Below are 26230 nucleotides of genomic sequence, written 5' to 3' on the forward strand. Positions count from 1 at the left end.
TAAAAATATTTCCCAAATGATGTTTAACAGAGCAAAGAAATTTTCACAGTATGTCTAATAATATTTTTTCTTCTATAGAAAGACTTATTTGTTTTATTTCGGCTAGAATAAAAGCAGTTTTTAATTAAAAAAAATAACATTTTAAGGTATTATATTATTAGCCCCTTTAAGCTATATTTTTTAGCAATAGTCTACAAAACAAACCATTGTTATACAATCGCTTGCCTAATTACCCTATCCTGCCTAGTTAACCTATTTAATCTAGTTAAGCTTTTAAATGTCACTTTAAGCAGTATAGAAGTGTCTTGAAAAATATCTAGTCAAATATTATTTACTGTCATCATGACAAAGATAAAATAAATCAGTTATTAGAAATGAGTTATTAAAACTATTATGTTTAGAAATGTGTTGAAAAAATCTCTCCGTTAAACAGAAATTGGGGGAAAAAATAAACAGGGGGTCTAATAATGAGGGAGGGCTACTATTAATTACATACACTATCAGATCAAACTATTTTCCATTATTTAAATGGCTGACCCCTCCCTCACAATATCTTATTTTGGGGGGAGGTGGGAGGGATCATGCAATAATTAAGTGGGATCACACCCCTGCAATTCATACCCTGCACACTTGTAAACTTTTATTCCGTTATGCAGGTTTGAAATTAAAAGGATAACTCCAAAATATTTAACAAAGACAACATTTGAAGGTTATTTTTGGTGTATTTGTGGCAAAAATAGCATTCTTTTTTTTTCCTCCTGGGCACACCAAATAAGATAAAACAATTTACAAATCACCACAACACTCAAGGTTAATATTGTGTAGTCTGAACGTGGCATAATGCGACCCACAAGTTGGTTGTCTACCTTTATATTTACTTTCGCCTTCAGCTATGAGAACTCTTTAAAATGGCTGCCAAAGTGTTTTGTTTTACACTGCAGTGCATTTTTCCAAAACAAAAGTGCTATTGTGGTACTTCTAAACTTAATTTTCTCATTCTTTTGAAGGTTAAGATTGGGGTAAACAACTATTTTATTTGCCTAGTTTGAACAAATACTTATTCAGTGCTCTCATAGCACTCTCCTATAATCTATTTATTCACAGTGATTACTCTCATCTGATGTGATTGGCAGAGCTGACCTAATAGGAAAAGAAAAACGTGACTCTGGTGAAAGATATCTGTGTTTGACATCTGGTTGATATTGAGTTCTTGTTGAAACTTCAGGCACCAAAAGGTACCAAGTCAGGTGTCTATTTTAAGTGTTCAGATGCAAAAACTTTTAAGTGCCATCTGAGTTTTTCTTCTTAAATTAGGCATTTTTACAGTTTCAGTGTTCAGTAATTAAAATTTTTTTGGAAAAAGGACAGATCATTTTGATTGCCTTTAAAGAGAAATAGCTGAACATAAACATATAGGAGGCTAGGAAAAATGCTCATTTTAAAAGAACATTTCAGATGGCACATAGAGGTTTTTGCATCTGAACTCTTCAAATAGACACCTCATTTGGTACCTTTTGGTGCCTGAAGTTTCAACAGGACTTCAATATCAACCACATGTCAAACACAGTTACCTTTCACCAGAGTCACTTTTTTTTTGCATCTGAACTCTGAATTTCCTATCCATGAACACTCTTTTGCGTAATCATACCCAATTCAACATATACAATGCATTTAATGTGTACTTTTTTTTGTCAGGAATGGGTCCGGTCCACATGAATGAGGTGGAGTGCTCTGGATTTGAGAAATCTCTCACTGACTGCTACTTTAATAATGATGCGCTGGGATGCAGTCATGAGGAGGACGCCGCTGTTCGCTGTAATGTACCTGCTATGGGCTTTGAGAAAAGGGTGAGGATTTTTAAATATTATTTACAAATTGATCTAATAATAGTTTTAAATTCATGAATCAGTATGATTACGAAGCACTGATTGCTTTTGACTACAACAGATACGACTAAGTGGTGGAAGAAACCCATATGAAGGACGTGTGGAAGTACTCACTGAGAAGAACGGTTCTCTGGTTTGGGGAACCGTTTGTAGTGAAAACTGGGGTATTATAGAGGCTATGGTGGTCTGCAGACAGCTGGGATTAGGCTTCGCCAGTCATGCGTTCCAGGTAAATCTACTCACTAAATGTGAAAATTCTGTAAAATTGTTAATCGAATGGGTTTAAACAGCCACAGAATACAAGCTACTATTCTACTGAACACATGAACGCTATGAAAAAGAGCATCTAAACAAGAAATTCATACTCATGGCATTGTAGTCCACCTTTTCATTCGTTTGCTTTCACACTCACTCTAAAGCCAGTAGTGTTCATGCATCACACTGAGTGCTCCTGCAAAGATGATGTAGAGGGAAGCGAAATAACAGTGAAGGGTCTTGTTTAATCTGAACATAAGTGGTCACAAGAGTCGCAATTGGATTCATGTTGAATTCCAGGTTTACCATGATCAGACTTCTAATCAGCCAACCTTCTAATGACAATCAACGTTCAGCAGCCAATATGGGTTCCTATTTCATCCACCATGTGTACTGGATGCCATAGTCCTTTTTTGCCCATAGTCCTGCAAAGTTGATGTAGAGGAAAACTAAGTAACAGTGAAGGGTCTTGATTCAATCTGAACATAAGTGGTCACAAGAGTCGCATTTGAATTCATGTTCAATTCCAGGGTCTCTATGATAAGACTTCTCATAACAGATCAGTATCCTCAATGCAGTCAAAATGATGGTATACATTGATCAGCACTCATTCATTTTCAAGGGTAGTTTGTGTAGATGAAGAACTTTAATGGTGCAGTATGTCATTTTTGCCACTAGATGGTGGATATTTACAACAAACAAAGGTGTAGCTTGATGATGCCATGTCTGAGTGTGGAATCATGGAATTTGTGGTCTTCTTTACATCCTTAATTATACCCCATGGGACTTGTGGTAGTATAAAGAGTAAGGTTGAAGGCTGTCGAAGCAAAATAGACCACTGAAGTAATAGCTGATAAGAGATGAGTTCACCGCTTACAAAAGCAGCAGAGCTTTTATTATGGCACAGTCTTCCAGTTCTTTAAGTTGTGTTTTATAAGAAATTAAATCGGAAAACAAGACGTCATTAGCATGGCAACACAGGACATGGTCTGTGTCACTAGTTACATTTTGTTTATTGAACATTCTCAAAAACCTTTAGTATAATGTAAGTACATAATTCATCAAAATATATAACACTGTTCTAGGGGCTTTGGCATATTTTATTGAGAAATCGTACACATTGTGCGATCGTACATATTGTTCTACAAGCACACATAATGTAGCCAATGTGTAGCCAATCCATTTTCTCCACCACAAGTTTGCTGGATGCCATAGTCCTACTCATTCCCATTCATTTAAATCATAACTGAATGAGCTTGTAATGTCATGCACTATCAAGTGCTGAGGTGGCTGGGCTACAGAGGGATAGCTAACAGCTCAGTGACAAACTCATAATGATACAGGCCTGGAAACTATTACTGCATTACAAACAGTATGGAAGGAGTAGTTTGATGGGCGGTTTTATGAGTGGAAATGCTAAAGTGCATCTGCAGGCTAATGCAATGATTAAGTGTTATTATGAAGATTGACTGAAATTTGCCACTAGTGGAGGCATGTGGCCACATGTCAAAACATTAGGGCCATAATAGCTTCGGCCCTGGGACTTAAAGCAGTTAAATTTAATATATTATTGTTCTGAAAAGGCTAGCATGAATGATTTGTGCAGGTCTCGTGTGCCTAGTCATACTGGTCTGTTTGTTTTTTTGAAAACTTTCAACTGGGGTCCGTTCTTCGTACCTCGCTTAAATGATCTAAGATGATTTGGCAGATCCTGGATCTTTTAATCTTGATAACTGATCTTTGGCTAATTTGATTCTTCAAACAGGTTCACGAATCAGATTAAAATGTCTGAATGAACTGATCTGAGATTGCTGTGTGTGTTGTGAAGGACAGATCTATCGAACCTCAAAATCATGATCAGCAATGTAACAATTGGCTGACGGCACAGCAGCGTAATGACATCATCTGATTAATATTCAATTATCCACGTGAGCAAAATTACATAAAATTAGTAGGAAACGGTTTGTTAAATATGATACGCAATAACTTTGCACATTTGTTGTGGGCTGCATGCTTTACACTTTCATGTGTCAAGAGTATTTAGCAATTTATTTAGTTTTACATTTAGAGCGGATTTTCTTTATTATAGTAGCCTAGGCCTAGGAATAGGAATAAGGAATAACTGGATGTTTAATTTAATTAAGCATCAAAAAGCATTTTAAAATCTGCAAAGCATCAAATCACCGGCATATTTGCTGTCAAAACACGAGCATGACTGCATAATTTATTATTCCTTAAAAAAAACAGTCAAGTATTGTGCATGTCTATTATCATACACAAATTGTACTAAAGCTGGTTGGTACCTTAAAAAAGTATGCGTTTGTATCTAAAAAGTCCATATTAATAAATGTTCACTTTGAACCCCTTGGGGAGAGAACACCCATGACAGTGTATGTACTTTTATTTCGCAGTGCAGATTGCATACAATTTATTTATAGATTTTTTTTACTTTAAACTTAAACAGTAACTATTTTTATTTTTATAATTTTTTTCTACTATTTTCCCAAGTGTATATAACTACTACTGTAAGAAAATATCAGCATTTGGTACAAGCTTTCAATATTACCTTTGCTTCAAATGACCTAATCTAATCCTGTTTAAATGAAATAACCCTGCTTCCGAGCAGGTTTGAGCTACCAGAACTGTTGCAATGAAAACAATTCTGGGATAAGTTTTGAAGAACGAAATGATCCTGGATCGTGTCAAATCATCAATACCAAATCCAGCTAATTGAGTAATCTACGTACGAAGAATGGACCCCAGGGTTCTGTTCTTTGTACCTTGCTTAAATGATCTAAAATGATTTGGCAGATCCTTTATGAGTTTCTTACTTTTGTTAAACATTTAAAAAAAATATTAGAAACCTGTAACAATTGACTTCCATAGTATTTGTTTTTCCTACTATAGAAGTAAATGGATACAGGTTTTTAGCTTTCTTCAAAATATCTGCTTTTGTGTTTAACAGAATAAAGAAATTCACAAAGGTTTGAAACCACTTGAGGGGGGCGTAAACAGCAAGTAAATAAAACTTTTTGGCTGAACAATCTCTTTAATAGTAAAGTGATTAATTCAAGATAATTCAGGCATTAGTTTCTTCTGACATGCTGTCGGTCACGTTTTCTCTAAAACTGTTACCAAAGCTCAAAAAGTGCACGATACAACTTCCAGATGTTGGAGTGGCCATTAAACATGATTTGTCTGACAGTCTGGACCGGTGGGTCTTTCCAGACAGCATGTGTGGGAGTGGATCAACAATGGGGTGGGGGGTAAAGGAAGCCCATGGAAACTCTGACAGAATGTGCCCACATTCCCCCTGCCCGTGGTGGCCATCCGGCAGGCTTATCAATCAGGGGAGGCTGTGACTCAGGCCTGTGCCGTCTAAGACACATCACATGGAAAGCACATGGAAAACAGAACATAATGCTAGATGAAGATGACTCACCATGAACATATGTTTGTGCAGTCATCAGCACTGACATAGACTTTCCCAATCTGTGGGGTACAGCTTGTCTTATGTTTCAAACCTCTAAACTCATGCAACCGCTGTAATGAAAAGCAATCTTGAGAGCAGATGCTCAAATCACGATCAGAAACATTTGGATGATCTGTAAAATGTGATTAAACTGCCCTCACTTGGTCAGAAGGTGTAATGACCGACAGATCAGTCTTCATATGGTTGAGGAAACAAAACAATCATAAAAACATTTAAAGGGGGTTTCCTTTTTTAAAACTATTAAGCTGTACCTTTTTTTGGTCCATTTAGCCAATCTAAGTGTCTGGCGGGAACACTTTTAGCTTAGCTTAGCATAGATCATTGTATTGGATTAGGCCATTAGTATCTCGTCAAAAAATGACCAATAATTTTCAGATTTATCTGCATTAAAGTTAACATGTTCTGAATCATTCATTCGTTTTCTTTTCGGCTTAGTCCCTTTATTAATCAAGGGTCGCCACAGTGGAATGAACCACCAATTTATCCAGCCATTGTTGTAAGGCCTGCTCCCCGTTTAAGCAGGTAGTAATGTTATTATATTGATGGAAGTTAGCTGATTTTCAGGTGCCGATTATTGTACCTGCTACAGCCATAGTTCCTATTATGCCAGAATGGGTATATAGTTTCTGGCCATATCGGCCTACAAAATAGCATTTGATGTAACTACAGAAAGGTGAAGCTTTAAATAAGTATTTAACTTTTTGTTCATTTTTGAGAGAGATGCTAATGGTCTAATCTGATTCAATGATCTATGCTAAGCTACGCTACGCTAAAAATACTCTTGCCAAACCGGGATGTTGGCTGAAAACTTAATGTTCCTTTAAATGAAGTCTTTAGGAATAAAATCCAATGTTAATTTTTTTTCTAAACCCTGCTTATAACCCAGGTAGAAAAACTTTTAACACTTTAGAAGTGGATTGGCCTTAACACATGTGGTGTTAAATAAGCAACAAATTTTCCATTTCATGATCATTGTTTGATTTGTCATTTCTTCAGGAAATAAATGATGCAGTGTTAGAATTTCACAACTAGACTGACTATAAAGCAACAGCCGTTTTTTTGCAGATTGTTTGTATTGTAGCTGTTTCAGCCTACAAGTTAAATGGTGATGGAAATTTCATCAGGCTGGAGAAAAGTCTGTTTAAGACACACGATTAAACATTTCAAGCTAACCGAATCAACAATTCAATCATTTGTTTGTAGCTTCATTTCAGTAAACCCATCGATTTTGTTTACAAAGTGGACTGAGTATTTTACAAATTCCTTTTCATCTCAGTCACTGCAGAGGAAATACGTTTATAATGTGGTATAAGACGCAATTAAAATGAGACAGTGGGATTAAATTACAGCGGTTCCACTAATAATCTTGCTAATTTAAGTATCATATGTTTGTTTAGGAGACCTGGTACTGGGCTGGAGATGCGAATGCAGATAATGTTGTGATGAGTGGAGTCAGATGCTCAGGAACTGAGATGAGTCTTCCTCAGTGTCTTCATCACGGCAAACACATCAACTGCCCCAAAGGAGGAGGACGCTTCGCCGCTGGAGTGTCCTGCTCTGATAGTGAGTCTCTCACCTCATATTGAAGAAACAAATAAAAAAATGTATGATTTACTGATGTCAGAACTTGTAATATATATATATATATATATATATATATATATATATTTATTAAAACAGACAATATATTGTAATCAGTGGTGTAGTCCTAAAAAAAAGGTGGTGTACTATTACCCACCCAACCCGCCCATGCTGTATTATAATTTTACCTGAACGTTTCAGCGTGACATCATTCAGTTGACTTCAGAAAAACAAATTAAGATGAGAGTTAAAAAACATTTGGTATACAGTTAAAGGGGATGCGAATACACGTAAATTAGGGAAGTCTAATCAGCAAAACAGGTGAGTATACTGAGGGTATACGCAATTATTGATCCTCAGAAGTCGTAATACCCAAACAGCTAGTGGAAAAAAGTAGACATACTGAGTATACGTGCGTATAGCCCCTACTACACCACTGATTGTAATGTGTGCTGGGTAAACAGAAAACAGTATCCTGAGCTATTATTCCTTTTCAAACATGACCAAAGAGTGAAAATACTGAAGATTTTCGATTAACTTAAAGGGATTGTTCACTAAAAAATCCAAACTTACTCTCATTATACTCACCCTCAAGTTGTTCCAACCTTGCATGAGTTTCTTTTTCTATTTAACACACACACACAGACACATACATAAGATATGCTGGTAAAGTTGATACCACATTCCCCACTGACATAAATAGTTGGAGTAAATGAGTAAATGATGACTGAATTGTCATTTTGGATGATTAGCCCTTTAATCAACTCACAATGGGTGATCTTCAGAAGCAGCTAAAAGCCCTAGTGCTCCAGACTAATTTGAACAGAGGAATTTGTTTCTGTCTGACTCTGACCTCTGACGGCATCCATCACAGCGGCCCCTGACCTGGTGCTCAACGCTCAGTTGGTGGAGCAGACCACCTATCTGGAGGACCGGCCCATGTATGCTCTTCAGTGCGCTCTAGAAGAGAACTGCCTGTCCAGCACTGCCCGAAAGAATGACCACAGCTCCTACCGCCGCCTGCTACGCTTTTCTTCACAGATACACAACGTGGGCCAATCCGACTTCAGACCAAAACTGGGATACCACGCCTGGACCTGGCACGAGTGTCACAGGTAAGACCCACAAACATCACTCCATGATCACAGATTATTACCAATACTATTCCCAATAATAAATAACAGCAAAAATTTGATGAATATAACCACCCGTTACAATGCCCAGCATAAATCAGTACACACAGATCTCTCTTATTTATACTTTATAGGATGCTACACAACAGATATTCATGCATATACATTAGAGTAGTCACCACCAAAGCCAAAACTGGAACTAATCTAACAAAATAACAAGATTGTGGTGCAGCAACTATGAATATGTTGGGAAAAATATTAAACAAAATTTCAATAATAAAAGAGAACCATAAAAAAAAAAAAAAACATTTAGTTTAATTTATTTTTGCAACACCATGTTTGTGTTGTCTTCCTGTTCCTAAAAATATCAGGTGACCATATTCTTATTTTAATGAATGTAACTGTTTAATGAAACTGTTATTAAACTAAATGCACCAAAATACTGCATATTGTCTACATTCACTTAGAAATGGATAAAAACATAATTTTTTTAAAAGGGGTGTACTTATATATGTTTGCTTTTTCAAAAAATCACCGTTCATGCTGTGAGTAATGAAGCTATTTGCTAATGGAAAGTTCTGTCATGACAAATTACGGAAAGTTTTAGTATGGTGATGAATATTTGTATGGACATTTTCATGTGTTCGTTCTTGAGGGCATGCATGTTAGATATAGATATATTATGTATATATACACTCACCGGACACTTTATTAGGTACACCTGTCCAACTGTTAGTTAATGCAAATTTCTAATCAGCCAATCACATGGCAGCAATTCAATGCATTTAGGCATGTAGACATGGTCAAGACAGGAAGCATCAGAATGGGGAAAAGGGTGATTTAAGTGACTTTGAACTTGGCATGGTTGTTGGTGCCAGACGGGCTGGTCTGAGTATTTCAGAAACTGTTGATCTACTGGAATTTTCACACACAAACATCTCTGGGGTTTACAGAGAATGGTCAGAAAAAGAGAAAATATCCAGTGAGCGCCAGTTCTGTGGGTGAAAATGCCTTGTTGATGTCAGAGGTCAGAGGAGAATGGCCAGACTGGTTTGAGCTGATAGAATGACAACACTAACTTAAATTTCCACTCGTTACAACTGAGGTATGCAGAAGAGCATCTCTGAACGCAGCAAAAGACCACACCGGGTGTCACTACTGTCGGTTAACAGGAAACTGAGGCTACAATTAGCACAGGTTCACCAAAATTGGACAATAGAAGATTGGAAAAACGTTGCTGATGAGTCTCGATTTCTGCTGCGACATTCGGATGGTAGGGTCAGAATTTGGCTTCAACAACATGAAAGCATGGATCCATCCTGCCTTGTATCAACGGTTCAGGCTGGTGGTGGTGGTGTAATGGTGTGGGAGATATTTTCTTGGCACACTTTGGGCTTGTTAGTACCAAATGAGCATTGTATCAACACCACAGCCTACCTGAGTATTGTTGCTGATCATGTCTATCCCTTTATGACCACAGTGTACCCATCTTCTGATCGCTACTTCCAGCAGGATAACGCAGCATGTCATAAAGCGTGAATCAACTCAGACTGGTTACTTGAACATGACAATAAGTTCACTGTACTCAAATGGCCTCTACAGTCTCCAGATCCAATAGAGCACATTTGGGATGTGGTACAATGAGAGATTCGATCATAGATGTGCAGCCGACAAATATGCAGCAACTGCGCAATGCTATCATGTCAATATGGACCAAAATCTCAAAGGAATTTTCCAGTACCTTGTTGAATTTATGCTCAAAGGATTAAGGCAGTTCTGAAGGCAAAATGGGGGTCCAACCTGGTACTAGTAATTAGGTACGGTGTACCTAATAAAGTGGCTGGTGAGTGTACATAGATTTTATTGGTGCAGAGCACCACATACTGAGACCTGCTACTGCCAGCACATTCACAGACATGCTTCAGATTGCTAACGCAAATGACAAATTTATATTAATGTTGTCAACTTTTATGTAAATTGACGACAGCAATCAATCAACCACCTTTGTACAGACCTTTGTAATTATAATCTCTCAACATAAAGAATATTCTGAAATATCAGTCAGTAATTTCATTGGCTCCTCATGAACATCTACCTTGACCCTCAAACGCCATAGCTAAGGCATGGAAGAGTTTGGTTTGTGTCATAAAAAGATTGTGATTTTTTTTTTTTTTTTGAAAAGTGCATTTAATCTGAATGCTCTTCCAAAGACTTTAACTGACACAGTAAAACCGACACACACCATTCTTATTGTTAATTTGTTCGAGTTTACTGATGAAGGCCATCTGACCAATCAGAGCAGAGGAGAGGTTTAAAGAGACTTTAATTTTAGACACTGAGAGAAAAGAGTTTCAATGTATATTATTTATGAGTAAATTTATTGCTTTTTGACTTTGGATTGACCTTTAAAATAGCACAATTGGGGCACTTCAGTATGATACAGGATACAAATCTCATATTGTATTGTTGTGTATCTGCACAGGCATTATCACAGCATGGAGGTTTTTACTCATTATGACTTGCTGAGCTTGAACGGCACCAAGGTGGCAGAGGGTCACAAGGCCAGTTTCTGTCTAGAGGACACTCATTGTGATGAAGGTGAGAACGCGAGGGCTGATCCCCTGAACTTTATTAAGTTCAAGCTGACAAATATGAGTAGCCTGTCAGTTTTAGTCAACTCGTATTGAAGCTGTCTAACTGACCTAACTGGTTGTTTTATTTGGACTAGGTATTTCGAAGCGGTACCATTGTGCTAACTTTGGTGAACAGGGCATCACTGTTGGCTGCTGGGACACTTACAGACATGACATTGATTGTCAGTGGATTGATGTCACAGATGTCAAACCAGGAGACTACATTTTCCAGGTACCATTTCAGCTCACTGTTGGTCTGTAATGTAATGTTCAATTTAACTTGTTTGATTAAATTGAGCCCAAATAATTTTTTTACAATCCACTTAACTCAAATAAATTTAGTAAATCCAAGAAATCAACTTTGAGTCATTTTGTGTATGCTGATTTGGTGCTCAAGAAACACTTATTATTATTATCAATTGTAGAAACTGTGCTTCTTAATATATTTTTGGAAACTGATAAAATGCCATTTAAACTGGGGATATAATTTAAAAAAAAGAAAATAAGAAATTAATATTTTATCAAAGAAGAGTGCGACAAAAGTCACAGCAATATATATATATAATGTTACAAAATATATTTTTATTTCATTTAAATGCCATTCTTTTGAACTTTCGAGTATTTAGATTCCTGATAGTCCAATAAAAACTGAAAAGTCAACTTTGTAAGATAAAATAAATGAAAATAGAAAACAGGTATTTTTCAATTGTATTAATATTTCATAATATTACTGTTTTTACTCTATTTTTTATTTGTATATAACAAGACCATACATACTGCAGTAGTATATAATACAGAATAAGAAAATTTACAGACTGTCTTAGTTTTCTTATTTTCCTTTATTCTTGATTGAAGAACTGCAGCCTTGTTGAGCATAAAGAGACTTTTAAAAACTTTTAATCAAAAGTCAGCATCAAAAATGTTATTTTCCTGACATGTCTCTGTCTGTCACACAGGTGGTAATCAATCCAAACTATGATGTCGCTGAATCAGATTACACCAACAACGTCATGAAGTGCAAGTGCCGCTATGATGGATACAGGATATGGACATACAGCTGTCATATAGGTGAGTTGGTTAGAAAAAAACCTTAATTATGTAAAGCTCTTTTCTGCGATTCTTTTCAGACTTCCCTTTCATTATTTTATTGGGGAAATAACTAGAAATAACACATGGCAGTAAAGTCCACAATTACACTGTCTATAAACGGTTGTGTTTATTCCAAAATTCCAAAAATTTAATTAATATAATATAACAAAATTACCAGATTGCAACATCAAGCGGCCTAACAAGCTGTTTTATTGTATAGTTTAATATCAATGGAAGTGAATGAGAATAGTCTTGAGAAAGTGATGTTCCATTTAGGGCAAGTAGTTTTACATTTTATATCCTGGATGCTGCATTATGGTGTTGGATAGTGACTTTTATTTTGAAGCTATTCAAAAGTGCTAAAATCTGTCAATTGAAAGAAATTGGGGGAAGATTAAAGACAGGGGGCTAATAATTCTGACTTCAACTTACATATTTTTTTAATTATAATTGTTCAGTTGTTATGCACGACTGATGTAAACGACGTTATGACTAGGGCCAGACGTAATCTGTGCACGTTTTTTGCTATTTTTGCGAAGAATTTTGGTAAAAATCTGCGGATTTCTGCAGAATTATTTTGGGAGTATCATAACTAAAATCTTAATATGTGAAATAATAAAATATGATTTTTTTACTTTTATTTTAATGTTTAAAATGCAAATCCAATTAGATTCACTTTATTTGGTAAACAAAGCAAGTCTCTCATATATCAACTAAAAGACAGAAAGTATTACTTTATAAACTGTATTGTACATAAATCAGATGAACAGTTTCATATTAGTCAATAATATTACTGTAATTTATTTAAAAACTGAATAAATATAGATTTACACACATTTACTCAAGTAAATAAGCAGAATTAATGATGGGCTAAAAATCTGTGGAAATCTGTGGAATTCTGCACGTGCAAATTCCGTGTGGGCCTAGTTATGACACATGACATAAAACAGAATCTTCAAGAATAGATGCGTCTTGTGAGAGTTATTTATCACAGTTTGTTTAGCACAGAAGATGACGATAAATAAGAAGCTAGTTAGCCTGGCGTTACTGGATAACATTATACAGTATATTCGATGTTCAGGAAAGTTACGTTTGAAGTAATGCATTACAATACTGAGCTTACTTTTTATCGTAATGCGTTACATTACCTTTGTTGTTTTTATTTTTCTGTACTTTTGCTAAGACTTAATTTTGTCTTATTAGTTTTGTAAAATTGCTGTCCATTGAGACAGTCGTCATCCTTTTATTCAATGCGTTCAAAATAATGAAAGTATTCTCGCATTGAGTGCGTGTTCGTGACTACATCAACTTTATTTCAGCAATTTATTTTTAAAAGCTGATCAAATTAAAATAAAAAGTAACTCACATTACATATTACTTTTTAAAAAAGTAACTCAAATATTATCATAAATTTTTTAAGTAATGGGTTACTTTAAAAAAGTAAAATTATTATGTAATTATTATGTTACTGTTAATGCATTACCCCAACACTGAGTATATTACACTAAGAATGCCATTGCACATATACTTGTCTTATGTCATGAGTTATACATATATGCATACAATATTTGTCTGCCGGGTGACCTGGGGAGTTGCCAGATTTTGGTAAAAAATGCTTTGAATATTTAGTCAATTGTGTGGTGATGAGTTGTGTCGTCAAATTCATTAGGCGATGAGCTTCATACAAGATCTTGCAACCTGACTAACATGTACAAAAAGGGATTTTTCGTAACTAGATTGGGCCATTCAAATTACCGGAGCTTCCCAGGTGAAATATTGGGTCAGTGGGTGATTGGAGTTTATAAAAAACACATCAGTCTGCTTCATAAGACATTGGTTAACCCCCTGGTGGCATATGGGTTGGTTAGACAACAGATTTATGCCTTTGTTTTGCAGCTTCAAAATAAAATCCACTATTCAACAACATTATACAGCATCGATAAGCTAGGATAACATTTTAAATTGTCTAAAATAAAAATAAAAAAGTCATATACATAAGAGCTGGCTTGAGGCAAATTATGGGGTAAGAATTTTCATTTTTGAGAGTAACTATTCCTTTAAGTGAAAGAATAAAGTCAATAGAAAAGGATGTAAGTGAGTAATCCCGTATCTACCCCGGTCCAGGTGGCTCACGAAGTTCAGACATGGATGATTACTCAGGAATGAGCAACCAGCTGAACCACCTCAGATAGGAGACAACGAAGGACAGACAAAGGCTCTCTGTGGAGGATGCTGCAGGATGTCATTTAGACCAATGTTCAAATATGATTGACCACTAGAGAGACTCCAGCACTTCAACAGCAGATCCACTGCTCTTTAACTGACCTCCGAGTATAGAAGTAGGTTCTTTCCTGATCCTCGTGCGCTACAGAAACTATCTAACTTCCTAAGACGTACTGTATTTATTGCATTTCTGTGCTTGACTCCTAGATAGTCCATCCAAAAATGAAAAAAGTGAGGCATTGTTTACTCACCTTGGTGTTGTTCTGATGGAAAATTAACCGTTGTTGTTATATAGTAAAAGTGTGGTAACCATACATTTTTGATGCAGTGATTTCGTACCTTTGTAATATAATTGTCGCGTATAAGTGCAATTTTACTATTTAACTATTGCCACCTAAAAAAAAAATTTTTTGTTTGGTTGTGGAGGTATTTGTAGTAAAACAATAGTTAATTCATGTAAGGGATGTCCTTTTTTACCATAAGATATTTAAAGCTCCCATGAAATAAAAATAAAGTGTTTTAGATGTTAGCATCAGTATTGTTAGTTTTTAGGATATCTATTAGCTAGTGTGCTCTAAAACAAGGACAAAATTCATGTTTAGAACATATAAAACTGATATAAACTAATATAAAGCTTGTAGTTCGTCATTTCCGCCTAAATGGATCAACGTTTTTTTTTTATCCAAGTCACCTCATACTTTAGTTTTTCATCAAACCACAACCAATCAATTGCTCTCTAGTATCTTACAAGCCCTGCCCCCTGATGATTCTCGTTTGCTTTTCATTTGATGCACTTGAGCTCAATTGCTCTCACTGACAGAGCTGTGATAAAAACAAAACACTATTGACAGTTTTTTTTTAAAGGGGAGGAGCTACAGTATGCCCCACCCTCTCTTCGTATTTTGGTTGAGATTACGTCAAACGTCGAATAAAAATGCATATTTCCAAGCACTTCATGGGACCTTTAAAAAACGTCAATATAGCCTAAATAGTAATCAGCGAGTATCTGTAAATAGATGACGATTTCGTTTTTTTTTTTACAAGTATTAAGTAAAGATATTAAACAATTGTTAGTTAATTATTTACGATTGTTCATGCATGTAGATGCAGACAGCAAACCAACTCAGTTGATTCTCGTTTACTTGTTTTTTCGATGTTTTTTGCTATATACGTAAATATTTTTGTTTATATGCTTAAATTTTCTTAACATTTTTATAATGTTTTGGCAATTTCTACATTAGAATAATTAACTTGCCAAAACAGATCACTGTTCTAATAATTTACAAAAATCATGCTTTTCATGATCATTTGTGAAAAAACATGATTTATGAAAATAAAACAGTGATGAACTTAATTTAACTTGATGTATTGTCATGTAATTTTGCGACATCTAATTTAGAATTATGAAATAAAAAATTACTTGATTTACACAGTTTTATCTATATAATAATAACCTGCAGGGAATATTCAGGCTAGGTTATTATTTTTAGGTTGTAGGTTATCATGTCTTTAATAGTTTGGGAATGTTATTTCATGATTGCAAAAAAAAAAAAAAAATCAATAAATAAGAAAATGCTCCTTAAAAACAGCCAGTAAAATATGTATATTAGCAGGAAATTACATAGTTGCTGGATTTTCACTAAAGTTGTATGGAAAACTGTGAGGAGGAACTCATAAAGTATGTAATTTTTTGGTTTGAAACTCATTGGAATAGCACCAGAGTGAATAAATAATGACCGTATGTTCAATTCGGGATGGACAATCTCTGTATTAATGTAGCTACAAGCTATTCAAAACTTGGATCTTCTTTTCTTTTTTGTTTCTTAAAATAATTTTTCTGCATTAATTTATATTCCAAACCTTGCAGTTACATGAACCCAACCCTATTCTGGCTGTCAGACTCTTTTGTGGTTAATTCATCAAGCATGTCAAGTTATTTATTGTGAGTCAGTCAGGGATTATGTTTTATGTCGACTTTTGTGTATACAATGTGAAACTGTAAGAATTTGTTGGTAACTTGTGAAGCATCTGCCCTCCGTTTTATGAGGGTACCTATGACCAGTTCAGTGGTTTTCAGAAATGTGTTTATGACTAAACAGCACATTTGCACAAACCATTGTATTGATTCTGTAATAAAAACAATTCTCATGTAAACTGTCTCTGTGTGTGTGTGTGCGTGTGTGTGTGTGTGTTCTTGTATACATGGTTTACAGGGTCAAAACACCAGGTTACTCACCAGCATTACAGGGTCACCATGGTATACAGGGACACATCCGTGACCCTGTAATTCTGAGACCCACTATGTTGTTTTATGACTCCTAATAAAGCCCCTTATTAGTTTTTTAAAATAAATATAAAAAATAAATATAATAAATAAATCAGGAACTAAGCCAAAGGATAGTGAATGAATGAATAATTTTAGTTCTTTTTGAAAAAACAATATTGATCATGCATCTCCATTTGTATCCTGTGCTTGTTTTGAATATTACATCATAATATTACAACTATTTATCAGCAATTGCACACAAGTACAGCAATTGCATACTGTTTTGAATGGAGGACAATCAGAAAGATGATCATTTATTTTCCCCATAGAGTATTTTGTTCCATTGTTTCCTAACCATGTCACCTCAAAGGAATCTCCACAGCCATTGTAAAATGCATTCCACTTCAAGTAAATGAGAGAATCTTACATGGACATACCCTCGACCCCTCTGCCTAAAATCTACACTCCAGAACCTGCATGTCACAGAATGCAATGCAATTGGGACATCACAACAGTGTAGATTCCAGTGCTCAAGGGTTTAGGCCAGTGGCTCTCAAACTTTTTTCACCTCAGAAAAATAAATGTCAGCATAGCATAGTAGACCTAATTAAGCTGCCACAGCACTGCGCAGTTGAAAAACAAGGCAGATTAATTCCTATTATTAAGAATAGTTATTATTGTCAACCACTTTAAACATTATAAATAATTTGAATATTAACTGTGCTTGCAGAAAAAAAACAAAAATAAATAAAAAAAATTCAAAGTTTAAATTAAAATGTGCTTTTAAAAATGTATCAAAAATGGCTCTGTTCTTGAAAAGTCAAAAAAAGAACTGCTGTACTTAAATGTAAAGTATTAACATTGTAAGATTTGGTTTAAAACCACAGCGGTTCGAACTGTAGTTCTGCCGAATGGGCAATATTAATAGCTATAAATGTGGGAGAGCGTTGATATTATGTGATTGTATTGTATTGCAATATGGAACAGTTAAGTGTTGATGTTAAATCAAAAGTAATTCACAAATACTTGAAAATGAGATGATTTAATGACAATAATTCTCTATGCTTACAACTGAATTAGTTACAAAATAACTGTATAAAATGATCAAATATGAAATGATAAAACATATTATATAAATTGTACCCAGCTTAAATGTAAAATTAAAGTTACCAGAGGTAGAAGGAGAGACACAGGGGGAGGGACAGAGAGAGAGACAAAGAGAGCAGGCCCAGAAGTTAGCCTGATAGCAGTAAAGTCAGAGAAGATAGACTCCAGAGAAGGAGAGGAGCAGACCAGGAAAAGTGACCAGGAAAAGACAGGCCAGGAAAAGAAAAGAGGCAGAGCAGCGTTTTACCATGTATTTTGTATCTTTCTTGACCATGTGACTAAAGCCCAAATGTTGAGACATTCAAACTGACCAATCAACATGAGACCACATCGTAAAACCCCCAAAGTCCACATACCAGGCCCTGATCTTATCAGTATCTGCCTTTGGAGCTAGCATGGACCTTCTTGAATCAAAATTACATGTTTTGTCATGTAAACAAACGCATATAATAATTTAACCTCTTACAACATGTAGTAGCTTATTCATCAAAACCTGGAAATGTTTTTGATAAATTTTGAAATATATGTTGCATGTACATATACTTATTTGTATACCTTTGAAATCTAAGCATTAACTTGTATTTTAATATTATTTGGAATTGCATATTTAAATAAGAAATTAGATCTGCTTATTGAGGGTCATTTAGAGTGTGTGTGTAAGAAAAGTGAGTGATTAAATGCATAAATACACTGCTTGACCAACTCATATGTGCACCATTTCCATGATTTGGTCCAAATAAGATTACTTTAAGTGAACTGTGAAGTTTGCGTTAACCGCACACAAACCACTGTTTTCAGGCAGACACGGGTATGGTTTGTGGTTCCTCCTGTGCACACAGAAACTAACTTTAATTATATTCCACTTCTAAGCTTCAAGCATGGCAAAATTGCTTGAGTCTATCTTCTGTGTCCCACACCATTTAAATCACATGCGAATTAATAAGCCTAAATCTGAGGTAATTAATTAAATCAAAAGCCACTCTGCTTTACAAAACAAATAACTTTATATTTCGAAAAACACACATTATTTTACACAACTAAAAACACATTTAACAAATTTGTAATACCTTTTTTTCCAATGATGCAGCATGGGGAGTTTGCAGTAACTGAAATGCCAACACAACAGCACACACTGTAAAAATTAAAGGTTCCTGGAGGCACTTTTTGGGGTTTTTCACATTGCCACACCGGCGGAACCCTCTAAAGAAGCTCTAGGCACCATTTCAAAAAAGGGCAGTTCTTTGAGGAACTTCAAGGGTTCCTGGAAGAACCCTCTTATTAACACTGTAAAAACGAAAGGTTCATGGAGGCACTTTTTGGGGTTCTTCAAATTGCCACGCCAGCGGAACCCTCTAAAGAACCTCTAGGCACTATTTCAAAAGGAGCAGTTCTCTGAGGAACCCTCTTATTAAGAATGACCAGGAACCACCTTGAGTGCTTTGAAGCACCATTTTATTTTTTAATGCTTGTTTTTCCTATCTCTCTTAATTTATGGTTTGTGCAAACATGTTTAATCACAAATTCAATAGACATCTATCTATCTATCTATCTATACATGTTTATAGATTTTTAAAAAATACAATTGCATTTTTCTTAAATAATTACTTTTATTAATCAATATACATCACAATTACATTCACATAATATGATTAATAATGTAATATACATTTTAATGCAAATAATCAAATTTAAATAATGTCTAGCAATAACAGTCAGCAACATCTTTAGCTGTCCACTGCTTCACATTGGAGGTGTCCCTATAAAAGTAAATTAAAAAGTAGTTAACCTGAGAAGTTATAAAAACAAAGGAAATTCACAATATTCCCAGAGCCATTTTTTTTACTTATCAAGACATATACACAAAAGATATGCAGAACATTTCTGAATAACAAAAGGAAACATCAATAAAGTTAGGAATTGTCTTAATTTATATAAAAGGATTTTTTTTCACTGCTTGCAGAGTGCCCGTATACATCAATAAAGGCAAAATTCATAGAATGTAAACCTCTCAAATATCTGAGCACAAGCAGAAATAAGACAACACAAAAGCTGTCTGAAACCACTCCCTCCTTAGTGCACCCCACATATTTTCCCACTCATTCACACAGATAATGCACTATAATTTTGAGTGTACTGCATATGCGATATTGTTATTTTATTCAGGTTGTAGTTATTAGCTTTTTTTTTTAATTAACCATTAGTTGATTAAAAACACATTAAATAAAGAGAAAATTAAATGAGTTAAAAATTTAAATCAACTATGCATGAAGGTCAAATATTGTTTTTGGACAATTTAAGTGGCCTTTGAAATACAGAAATTAATATTACAGGGCTCAACAATAAGTTTTTACAATAATACAATGTAAAAACATGTATATACAGTACTTAATAAGTGCATTGTACCATATTATTAATTTAACTTTAAGTACTGTGGTTAAGGTGCCTTAATATAAAGTTGGTCTTGTTTTTTAAAATATATAAATGAAAGTAAAGCAGTCTGTCAAGTTTACGTTATTTTGCGAATTGTTTTCTACTTTAATGAAAATATATATTACAAACTCGATTAATGTAACCATTTTGAAGAAAATGCCATGTTTTACTGTAGTTTTTAGAGCTAGGGTGCAGCTATTTTGGAATGTCGCTGTGTCACCGGGTTGATTCCATTCCCTCAACTGAACTGATGTCGTGGAAGTAATGGACTGAACATGAAGACTGAAAAGCCTAATTTAACACAATGCGTGAAGTTGTGGACATGCATCGCAGAGCTGGTACAAATACAAGGAACACACTTGTGTTTAAAATCTAATTTTTTAAAAAATGTTTACTATTTTTCTTTTAAATACTGTTCATTTGATGTGCTTTGGTCTACTCTCTCACACTGGTGCAGCGCTGCCTGGCACGGTGATTTACATTCAGACTAATGCAACGATTACAATAATCTTTCAACATTAAATATGAAGCACGAAAAAACCTGTGATGTGAAAAACGGCACCGATCTTAGTTTGGTTTGAACATGAACAGAAGTGAGGGGCTATATAGTGAAAAGTGAAAGTACCCGCCTCCATTACGTCAGGTACCAGATCTTGTTAAAGACATTGAGGGCAGTCAGGCATCGTAAAACAGAGAGTGGACCAAAGCACATCAATTGATCGATAATAAAAGAAAAATTTAAAAATGTATTTTTATGTTTCGGACATACAGTTGAAGTCAGAATTATTAGCTCCATTGAATTATTAGCACCCTTGTTTATTTTTTTCCCTAATTTCCAATTTTTTTAACACATTTCTAAACATAATAGTTTTAGTAACTCATTTCTAATAACTGTTTTATTTTATCTTTGCCATGATGAGAGTAAATAATATTTTACTAGATATTTTTCAGAACACTAGTATTCAGCTTAAAGTGACATTTAAAGGCTTAACTAGGTTAATTAGGTTAACTAGGCAGGTTAGGGTAATTAGGCAAGTTACTGTATAACGATGGTTTGTTCTGTAAACTATCAAAAAATATAACTTAAAAGGGCTAATAATTTTGACCTTAAAATGGCTTTAAAAAAAATTAAAAACAGCTTTTATTCTAGCTGAAATAAAACTTTCTCCAGAAGAAAAAATAGTATCAGACATACTGTGAAAATTTCCTTCCTCTGCTAAACATCATTTGGAAAATATTTAAAAAAAAGAAAAAAAAAATTCAAAGGGGGGTTAATAATTCTGACTTTAACTGTAAATGTAATGCTTGTATTTGCACCAGCTCTGTGATGCACATCCAAAACTTTATGCATTGTGTTAAATTAGGCTTTCTAGTGTCCGTGTTCAGTCCATTACTTCCACTGTATCTGTTCAGCTGAGGGAACGGAACCAACCTTGTGACGTCAGACAGTGATATTCCAAAATAGCTGCACCCTAGCTCTAAAAATATAAACTATTGTAAAACATGCTCTTTTCTTCAATAATGGTTACATTAATCGAGTTTGTTTATTATATTTTCACTAAACTGGACATCAATTCACAAATGAATGTAAACTTGACTGAGTGCTTCACTTCCACTTTAAAGGGACAGTTCACCCAAAAAATTTAATTCTGTCATCATTTACTCAACCTTCACTTGTTCCAATCCTGTTTAAGTTTCTTTCATCTGTTAAACTGAAAACAGAAAACCTATAACCACAATCCATACTTTTGTTATACTGGTTATAATTTATTTTTAACGGTTAAAAATGCTCAGCTTTAATCAAAATATAATGTTTTGCACTCAACTAAAGAAAGAAAATCAAACAGGTTTGGAACATATTAGAGGTGGGTAAATGATGACAAAATTTTTATTTACTTTAAACCATGTTTATTTGTGAGGTGGTATTAACTAACTCACTACTTTGTTAAAAAACTTTAATTTGGTGGACACTTTATAAATATTATTTTAATTGAACAACTATTAATTTTAAATGTATTACCCAAGCATTATGTTGCTTTATCTAATAATAAATGTAATTTAATTAAATTCAAGTTCACATACTGTAGTTATTTTGCTTTAGTCAGGTTTCAGTAAGACATTAAGATTAGGATTATTAGTGCATTAAGATTGTTGTCTGTTCATTTACAATACTTGCTTTAGGTGCAAGTGGCCTGACGTTTAGAAGACCGAACTTAAAAAAAAAAAAAAAGTATTTTCACTTATTTACCATTTTTCTGGTTTGATTTTTAATAGATTTTTTTCTAGAACACATAGTAAATTAAATTCTTGATCTAATAATGCGAGAAACAGACAGTTTCTATGAAGTTAGCCAGATATGCATTACTGTGATTAAAGTGGGACGAGCAAAAGTCTACATGACTAAAATGTGGATTTTCACTAACTAGTCAAAGCATCCTGAAGATGTTGTCCGACAGGAATTCAGCTCCAGTACTGCTGTGGTGCAGCCCATCAGCATGGGCAAGCCTAGGACGATCCTAGAAAAGATTCCAATTGTTAATAAAGAGCAAATTCTTCACACCATGTAATAGCCATTCATTCAGAGCAAAAAGTCTGCTGAACCTTTCATGTCCACAGCAGTAAGTAGAAAGCTGTCCAGAAATGATGATCTGCATTGCAAGTGAAGTGCATCGGACCGTTTTAACCTGGCCCTCTGCTACCTGGATTTGATACAGCAAACTTTAAATTTCTAGTCTATATCTGTCACAATGATTTACACCTAATATGGATACATCAGAAACAAGCAAATGAGAAAATAAGTGAGTGATTTAAACACTTAAAAGGTTAAAAGTTTAATGTCATTAGTTCAGTGTTACCCAGCTGGATAATGATTATCAAAGAATATTGTTTGTTAAATGAAGTATTTTTACATTTATTTCCAATTCAGTTAGTTACTTAAAAAAATACTTACATTTGAGGTGACTCAAACGGCTGTTTGAGAGAGAATACTGAACAATTTCAGGGTTTATGTGGAGGTTCTGAGAAGGAAAAAGGCAGGCTTTATGTACATTATTTGTGTGAATGAATAAAAAATATATTGAAGTACATAACTTAGACACAATTTGTCACACAGGTAACTGTTTAAGAAACGCAAATAATAACAAATGCGTAATATTACTCACAAACAATAAAAGGAAAGAATATTAGATAGCATCGCGGCTAGAAAATAATATAAGCAACCCTGCTCAAGACACTTGCTACACACTGTTTATGTAAGGGAAGACAATAAATAAATAAATCTATTTGTGGGTAAAGCCGTCTAATAAGTACGAATGTATAACGTTATCTGTTTAATTTGAAATTAACGGTCGCTTGCAATGGCTTTCATGGAAGCTTCGTGTTCAATGACAATAAAATATTTCGACATAAATCAATATTTTACATCAAATTATTTATATTTGTGTGAGGTAGACGTGTAATTTGAGTGATTATGTATATCCAGCCGATTGTTATTATCGCAAAATAATAATGTTTACCCAATCTTATACAACAGCAATCGCTTCGCGAGACGTTCCTAAAACAGGTTACACGACATAATGATGCGTGTAAGTGTAGATATTAGTGTGCAAATCGTATCTAATTTGTATATTTATTTTGCCAACTTACTCACCTTCCGTGTGTTAGAGATGACAGCCGTCATGAAATGGAGGAAAGGAGCCGTTACAACTCGCTATTTGAAAACGCTCCTGCGACCTGCGCGTGCACGATGATGCGCGTCCGCGTCATGTTTATATTATTTTGTTAGTTCCGGTTAATTTTTATTTATTTATTTTGGCAACACAATTAATTCCATTCCATTAATCCAAGAAACAGATGAAAAAAAACATTTAATTTAGAAAAATAAAAATGTACAAAATACTGCATTCATTAGCAAGTTATCTTTGTTGGTTTATCAAAACAAACTGGAGGAATACTTTTTATTAATAACCCAGAGCCCATAGCCTATATACTTAAGTTTAGTTATATCTTAAATATTTTTCATGAGTGGATTTTTGAAGAACTGTGCTATAATAGTTCTATTTTTATAAAAATAACAACAATAATAATAGCTTAATATTTATTATTATTATTGTTAATATTATTATTGCAGCAGTTGTTGTTGTTATTATTATTGTTTTAAATGACAGACAAATTGACAGAAAATTGAATTAGCCCCCTATAATAATTATCATTTTCATAATTGTACAAGCCTGTGCATGTTTTTGTCTCTTTTTTCCTCTGTTGTGGCTCATTTGTATTTTATTCTCCAAAATTACTTTTACATTTTCACATTTTTTCACAATTTCCCAGTCAGTCTCCTAACTGCAATCAAGTCAACATTTAGACTCTTATCAATGATATTCTTGTGTTCACAGTGAGTGCCACACAAAAAAGAAAAACAAACACCAAATTTCATATCATTCTAAAAGCACAAATAACTAAGTAAATATTAAGTAAATTAACATCCATCTCATTTTCTGGTCTCCACAATTGTCTATTTAATTATAACAAAAAAAAAAAATCTTTTGGTTCCTTTAAGTGCTAGCTTTTAGAGGAGAGATCCACCAGGAACCATTATATAAGTTCATAGATCTTTCAGTAACTCTTTTTTGAAAATTGAGTTCCTCCAATAACTTTCAAAGTGCTTCGAGGTCTTAGTGTAAGGAAACAGTGACTCCAGAACCTCAGTATTGACAAAAAAGTGCTTGTAGGATCCCAGTTACTGCAAAAGGGTCCTGCAAGCACTGCAAAGACTGTCAGTGGTTCCTCAAGGAACCCCTTTTTGAGAGAAAGAGCTTTGAGGCACTTAAAATACATGTTGAAGTTCCTTGAGTACTCAACAGAGTACTTGAAGCACCTTTACTTTTTACAGTGGGGGTGCATTTCCCAAACAACAACATAACTCTTGGCAGAACTTTCATAGTACAATGCATCGTTTGGGAAAAGAACAATATAGTGACAAGTGTTTCCCAAAACTTTACTTGCTCTGTCGCAGATCCATCATTTGAACTACATAAGTTGTAAAGTAAAATGTCCATAATGATGCTCGAAATGGGATAGAGTAACAACTACTTTCAAGAAAATCCCCATAACTTTTTCTTTGTGAGAATTATTGCTTTATATGCACATGCATTTTTAAAAAAATCCAATATTAGTTTTGGAAAAAAACATGCACTCGTTTTCCATATTAATTGAAATAAATACAAATGGCACATATACGGCCTATGTTTCCTTTATGAATATTATTGAGAATATTCCATATTCTATTCTAAAACATAAAATCACTTACAAAACTCTAACTCATATTCTAATGTTATATATAAATTGTCACATTAATAGTTTAATTAGGCTATTTATTAAGAAATAAAATAAAAAAAAAACAATATCCTACTTAATAATAATTAAATATATATATATATATATATATATATATATATATATATATATATATATATATATATATATATATATATATATATATATATAGTTGAAGTCCGAATTATTAGCCAAATTAATATTATTATTTTTTATATTTCCCAGATGATGTTTAACAGAGCAAGGACATTTTCACAGTATGTCTGATATTATTTTTGTCTTCTGGAGAAAGTCTTATTTGTTTTATTTCGGTTAGAATAAAAGCAGTTTTAAATTTTTTAAAAGCCATTTTAAGGTCAAAATTATTATCCTCTTTAAGCTATTTTTTTTCGTCTACAGAACAAACCATCATTATACAATAACTTGCCTAATTACCTTAACCTGCCTAGGTAACCTAACAAATCTAGTTAAGCCTTTAAATGTCACTTTAAGCTGTATAGAAGTGTCTTGAGGAATATCTAATAAAATTTTATTTACTGTCATCATGGTAAAGAGAAAATAAATCAGTTATTAGAAATGAGTCATTAAAACTATTATGTTTAGAAATGTGTTGAATAAATCTCTCCATTAAACAGAAATTGGGGAAAAAAAATAAACAGGAGGGCTAATAATTCAGGGGGGATAATAATTCTGACTTCAACTGTATATATATATATATATATATATATATATATATATATATATATATATATATATATATATATATATATATATATATATATATATATATATATACAGTT

The 26230-nt window shown here is 33.9% G+C and overlaps 1 protein-coding gene and 1 long non-coding RNA gene across 2 annotated transcripts in view; one reads left to right on the forward strand and one right to left on the reverse strand.

Moving 5' to 3' along the window:
* loxl2a (lysyl oxidase-like 2a) overlaps positions 1 to 16447 on the forward strand; it is a 42186-nt gene extending 25739 nt beyond the window's left edge. Inside the window, exons 7-14 of the mRNA XM_056452568.1 lie at positions 1696 to 1847; positions 1948 to 2115; positions 7032 to 7197; positions 8090 to 8330; positions 10831 to 10946; positions 11077 to 11213; positions 11938 to 12049; positions 14195 to 16447. Of these exons, the coding sequence (XP_056308543.1) occupies positions 1696 to 1847; positions 1948 to 2115; positions 7032 to 7197; positions 8090 to 8330; positions 10831 to 10946; positions 11077 to 11213; positions 11938 to 12049; positions 14195 to 14262 (1160 nt within the window). The 3' untranslated portion in view covers positions 14263 to 16447. The remainder of the gene's footprint in view (positions 1 to 1695; positions 1848 to 1947; positions 2116 to 7031; positions 7198 to 8089; positions 8331 to 10830; positions 10947 to 11076; positions 11214 to 11937; positions 12050 to 14194) is intronic.
* A 2886-nt stretch (positions 16448 to 19333) lies between these two features.
* On the reverse strand, positions 19334 to 23872 carry LOC130220192 (uncharacterized). The gene is made up of 5 exons (XR_008836149.1): positions 23746 to 23872; positions 23047 to 23113; positions 22698 to 22795; positions 22520 to 22612; positions 19334 to 19423 (listed from the first exon to the last, which is right to left on the reverse strand). It is a non-coding gene; the product is annotated as an uncharacterized LOC130220192 (long non-coding RNA).
* Between the last annotated feature and the right edge of the window lie 2358 nt (positions 23873 to 26230).

This window comes from Danio aesculapii, unplaced genomic scaffold, assembly GCF_903798145.1.
Source record: "Danio aesculapii unplaced genomic scaffold, fDanAes4.1, whole genome shotgun sequence".
Lineage (NCBI taxonomy): Eukaryota > Metazoa > Chordata > Actinopteri > Cypriniformes > Danionidae > Danio > Danio aesculapii.